General features: G+C 54.0%; 1 protein-coding gene across 1 annotated transcript; it reads left to right on the top strand.

Moving 5' to 3' along the window:
• Positions 1–1,479: 1,479 nt before the first annotated feature.
• On the top strand, positions 1,480–4,300 carry LOC311215114 (galanin receptor 2b-like; the record flags this gene model as incomplete). Its single annotated transcript, XM_084296143.1, has 2 exons — positions 1,480–1,904; positions 3,562–4,300. Exons 1-2 carry the CDS (start codon positions 1,531–1,533, stop codon positions 4,298–4,300), a joined length of 1,113 nt encoding a protein of 370 aa, XP_084152269.1. The 5' UTR covers positions 1,480–1,530.
• Between the last annotated feature and the right edge of the window lie 322 nt (positions 4,301–4,622).

Below are 4,622 nucleotides of genomic sequence, written 5' to 3'. Positions count from 1 at the left end.
CTGTATGACTCCTTGAGAGTCACTCACAATCTCAGAGCCATGGCAATATGACAGGTGGTATATATCACTTTTGAGATCAGAAAGGGTAGCACTGCTTTTACTCTGTGCCTGTTCCTGTCACTCTCCTGTCTGCAGGCAGGACTGTACACAGAGGTGGGAATCAGAAATTGAGAGGAATATTCATTTGTCTGCTACATTAGTGACAGCCCTGTCAGGCTAGCCACCTCTTTACACTCACCATGTCTCAATTCCCATCTGTAAAGGGAAATTGAAACACTGCTTGGCCTTCATGTAGACAGGCCATGAGCCATGGACAACCAAGCAGAACCTCAAAGCTGTGGCAAGGCTACATAGTCAGGCATCCAGGAACGCCTGCAGTAGGGGACCCATGCTCACATGCCCCTTGCAGTGCTTCTGCTTCAGGTGCTCACCCTGTCAGTGCTCACAGGGAGCCCTTGCCCCATCCCCTACCTGAAGGCAAAGGCACCAGCTAAAGCTCCATTTCTTTCAGAGCTGCTGCAGTCTCCATAGTCACAGTGAGCCACTGTTGGGCCACGCTCTAATAACCACAGCACATCCATACAAACACTGAAGAGGAGAAGGAACACAAATTATGTGTTTTTGTTTTGTTTTGCTTTCCCCAAGGGGATCTGTGCCTATGTGTACATCTGATATTCCACCAGCTCCAGAAGTTAAATACATGCAGGCAGATTTCTGTGTGTGTGACAGAGAAATTCATGTTTCCCCACACAAACTCACCTGCTTTCAATACAAATGCTTATTTTTGGGGCAAGAGAATGATAAAGGAAGCCCAAGTCCTGAGGAGAGCTGCCCTATGAAACAGAGAGCATATATCTGGGTCACTGAGTCCAAATCACAGGCAGTCCCATCAGCTGTCCTCCCCAGAAAGTCCTCACTTGGGCACAACACAGAACTGTGTAGTAGCTGTCACTGCCAAAGGCATTTCCAGCCTGTGTCTAGCGTGCGATGTTTATTGTAGAACCAAACCAAAAGGGCTGGGGCCGGGGCTACTATCAAACCGCACATCAGTACAGGAGGAGCAACCACCTTAGCTCACCCAACGTGTTGGTTCAGGGCTGAAGCCCTGCTGCCATCACACCTCTGCCTGCCATCAGCTGGGAAGGGAAAATCCTGGCTCCATTCTCCCAGAGAGGAGGAGGCTGTTCCACCCATGGGGATGATATTCTCTCCTCTCTCCCAAACCTCACCTTCAGCATCATCAGCCCAAGGTGGCGTCTAAATCTGGGGTATGGGTTCACTCCAGGGTCAGAAGGGGGGAGCAGGGTCCTCCTTACTGCCAGTCTAACCCTACCTGTCCTGCATGCCGGCTGTGTCCAGGGGAGCCTGCTGAAAAGCATGTGGGTGGCAGAACTGAGAACAAGGCTCTGTCTGTCTCCAGCCAGCCAGCAGGCCGATCAGACAATCTAAGTGTTTAATTGCAGTGTTTCTGCAGTCTCTCACACCTTTCCCTGTGTCACCACAGGCTTTAGCACCTCACCACGGCACAGAATGATGGAGTATGAGGACTTCACCAGCTTGGCTGGGTACTGGAACCCCTCTGACAGTTACCAGTTCAGTCCTGCTAGCATCATTGTCCCTGTGGTTTTCTCCCTCATCTTCCTCCTGGGCACAGTGGGCAATAGCCTGGTGCTGGCAGTGCTGCTGCGCAATAGACAAATGGGCCACAATACCACCAACCTCTTCATCCTCAACCTCAGCCTGGCTGACTTCTTCTTCATTGTCTTCTGCGTGCCCTTCCAGGCCACCATCTACTGCCTTGAAGGCTGGGTCTTCGGCTCCTTCATCTGCAAGGCTGTCCACTTTTTCATCTACCTCACCATGTATGCCAGCAGCTTCACACTGGCTGCCGTCTCTGTGGACAGGTAATGGTCTGGCGACACCCCCAGGCTGGGGAAGGAGGGCAGTTTGAGAAGCTGGGTGGAGTGAGGGCATGGGAAGGCCATAGCCCATCGCCAACAGGCAAATCATTCAACCCCCAGTGGTGCCGGTCCATGCCAAAGGCAGTTTGGGGACCACTTTTAGCTCCTTTTCCCTACCAACCCCCAAGCAGCACTTCCAGCTCTCCTCTGTGCAAAGCTGGTGCTGCTCCTGCCTGCATTTTCTATAGGGAAGACCTGCCTTGTAGGTAGGACACCTGAGACCCAGGCTGAGCTCCACACTGTGCCAGGGACTCCCCCTCACCCAGCTCCACGTTACAGATGGCATGCCAGGGGCAGTGGCTATCCCCAAGCCACCACTGCAGGAAAGCATCAAAGCATCACGAGGGCAGCAAGGTAACCAAAGAGCACTAAAGGAGAAGCCATATAAATATACAGGAGAGATCCCAGTCCTGTAACAAATCTCTTGTTCCCCTAGAGCTGCCGGCCCAGCACAGAAGCTGTTACCTAACAACTCTGCTCCCTCACCTCTCCCGAGCCCTCCTGGGCCCCACAGCAGCCTGTACAGAAAGGCACCCACACCGTGAGCCAAGTTTCTTCTTGGGAGATCACCCAGGCCCTGCTCCATCCATCTGAATTGTTCCTAAGGGCTCTGCCTTGTTTCCCCTCAGTGTAGGATTGCTGTGCTGAGCTCCACTTTTGGCTGAGCCTACACTGACGGTGCAGGAGGAGGAAGCCTGATGGTGGGAGCTCCCACCCTGATGGTGGGAGCTTACCCCAGACGGGTAAGCTCCCAGCCTTGCCTGCCATAGAGAAAACATGTCCTGGTCTATCTCGCTCATTGTCCTTGTCCCTAAGGGTACTAAAAGAAGTTGTCTGTGCTCACAACTTTTCTCCATCCCTTACGCACGAGCACCGAGCCATTTTCTCTCCTTTCTGACATCTTGCAGCTCCTGCTGGACTGCCAAGACAAACGTGGGAAAAGGGATTCCCCTTTGCTGCTTGTTCCCCCTCCTGCCTGAGCATGCAGCAGAGTTCTGCCAGCTTTGCTCTTTAGAGTTGTCTGGGGCTGGGGAAGCAGAGCTGGCCATCACGCTGCCTCTGGACACCATGTGCTGGAAGAGGGACAAGCACCCAAAGGCAAGGGCCCACCTGCCCCCGCCCCAGTAGCCAGACTGAGGCACACACAGACCTGGTTACAGTGAGCAAACCTTTTCCCTGCCAGCCTGATGTGAGAACTGGAGCAGGCTGAAAATAGGCCCTGAGTGGGCAGAAGCCTGCACTGCATCCACCATCCAGTGAAGCTTGCCCAGGTCCCATAACCTCAGCTCAGCCCTTTCTCCTGCTGCGTAGTTTCTGCCAAGCAGCGAATATCTGCATGGTCGTGACAGCCCCGTTTCTGATCCTAGCGCAGGGACGTGACTACCCTCCCTGCACACAGGTGTCAGCCAGCCCAGGCATCCCTGCTGTAAAGATAAAAGCTGTTTCACCCAGGACTGTATCTCAGATGGGGCATGAGATAGTACATAGGGCCTCTACTCAGGGATCTTCAGGAGAACAAAGGAAACCTTCTTGTTCCCTTTATGTGGCCAGCTACAGCTTGGCTGAACCATCAGCTGTGGTTGCTTTGCTCTCCCCCCAGGTACCTGGCCATTTGCTACCCGCTGCGCTCCCGGGAGCTGCGGACCCCCTGCAATGCCATGGCTGCTATGGCTGTGATCTGGGGCCTCTCCGTGGTCTTTGCAGGCCCCTACCTAAGCTACTACAACCTGATCGAGTGGGAGGCCAGCTACATCTGCATGCCTGACTGGGAGGAGTGGAGACGCAAGGTCATGGACACCAGCACATTTGCCTTTGGCTATGTCATCCCAGTGCTGGTCATCAGCCTCTCCTACACTAGGACCATCAAGTACCTGTGGACAGCAGTGGAACCCCTGGAGGACGTGTCAGAGTCCAAGAAGGCCAAACGGAAAGTCACCAAGATGATCATCATTGTAACCATCCTTTTCTGCCTGTGCTGGCTGCCCTACCACGTAGTCATCCTCCGATACCTCTATGGAGACTTCCCCTTCAACCAGGCCACCTATGCCTTCCGCCTGCTTTCCCACTGCATGGCCTATGCCAACTCCTGCCTCAACCCCATCGTCTACGCCCTGGTCTCCAAGCACTTCCGTAAGGGCTTCAAAAAAGTCTTCAGCTGCCTCCTGAGGAAGAAGCACCGCAACAAGGTGCACGTGCTGCACGCTGCTCATGCTGTGCCGTGCTTCGAGGCAGCATCGACGGAAGTGTCCCAGATGCACGGGGACAATAACCGGTGTGAGCTGAACCCAGACTCCCCAGCAGCCCCCTCCCGTCCCTCCAAGCACCTTCAAGTTTGTTAGTGGCCAAGCTCTGCACCACCTGCCCCCCAGCTGTGTTGCCAGCCTCAGGCCACCCTCTCCCACCCGATGAATGAGGATGCTGGGAAAGGCAAGCCAGAAACCCTGATGTCTCCTGCTTCTGGCTTTGCCATTCCTTTTCTTTCTGTGTGTCAACTGTTCTCCTAAGCAACGTACTACATGCAATGGACCCAGATTTGCACCAGATCCTCAGCCCACCTGAAGTTCAAGGACTAAATCTCCAGCTCCTCTGTTGGCTCTCATCCTTCCAAGTTGTCTACTCAGTGCTCCCACTACTCTGGACACATCGGCTTGTTGTCACAGT

The sequence above is a fragment of the Netta rufina genome (genome assembly GCF_964035555.1).
Source record: "Netta rufina genome assembly, chromosome: 15".
In the NCBI taxonomy this organism is placed as follows: domain Eukaryota; kingdom Metazoa; phylum Chordata; class Aves; order Anseriformes; family Anatidae; genus Netta; species Netta rufina.
This window is presented reverse-complemented; position numbering and strand designations above follow the sequence as displayed.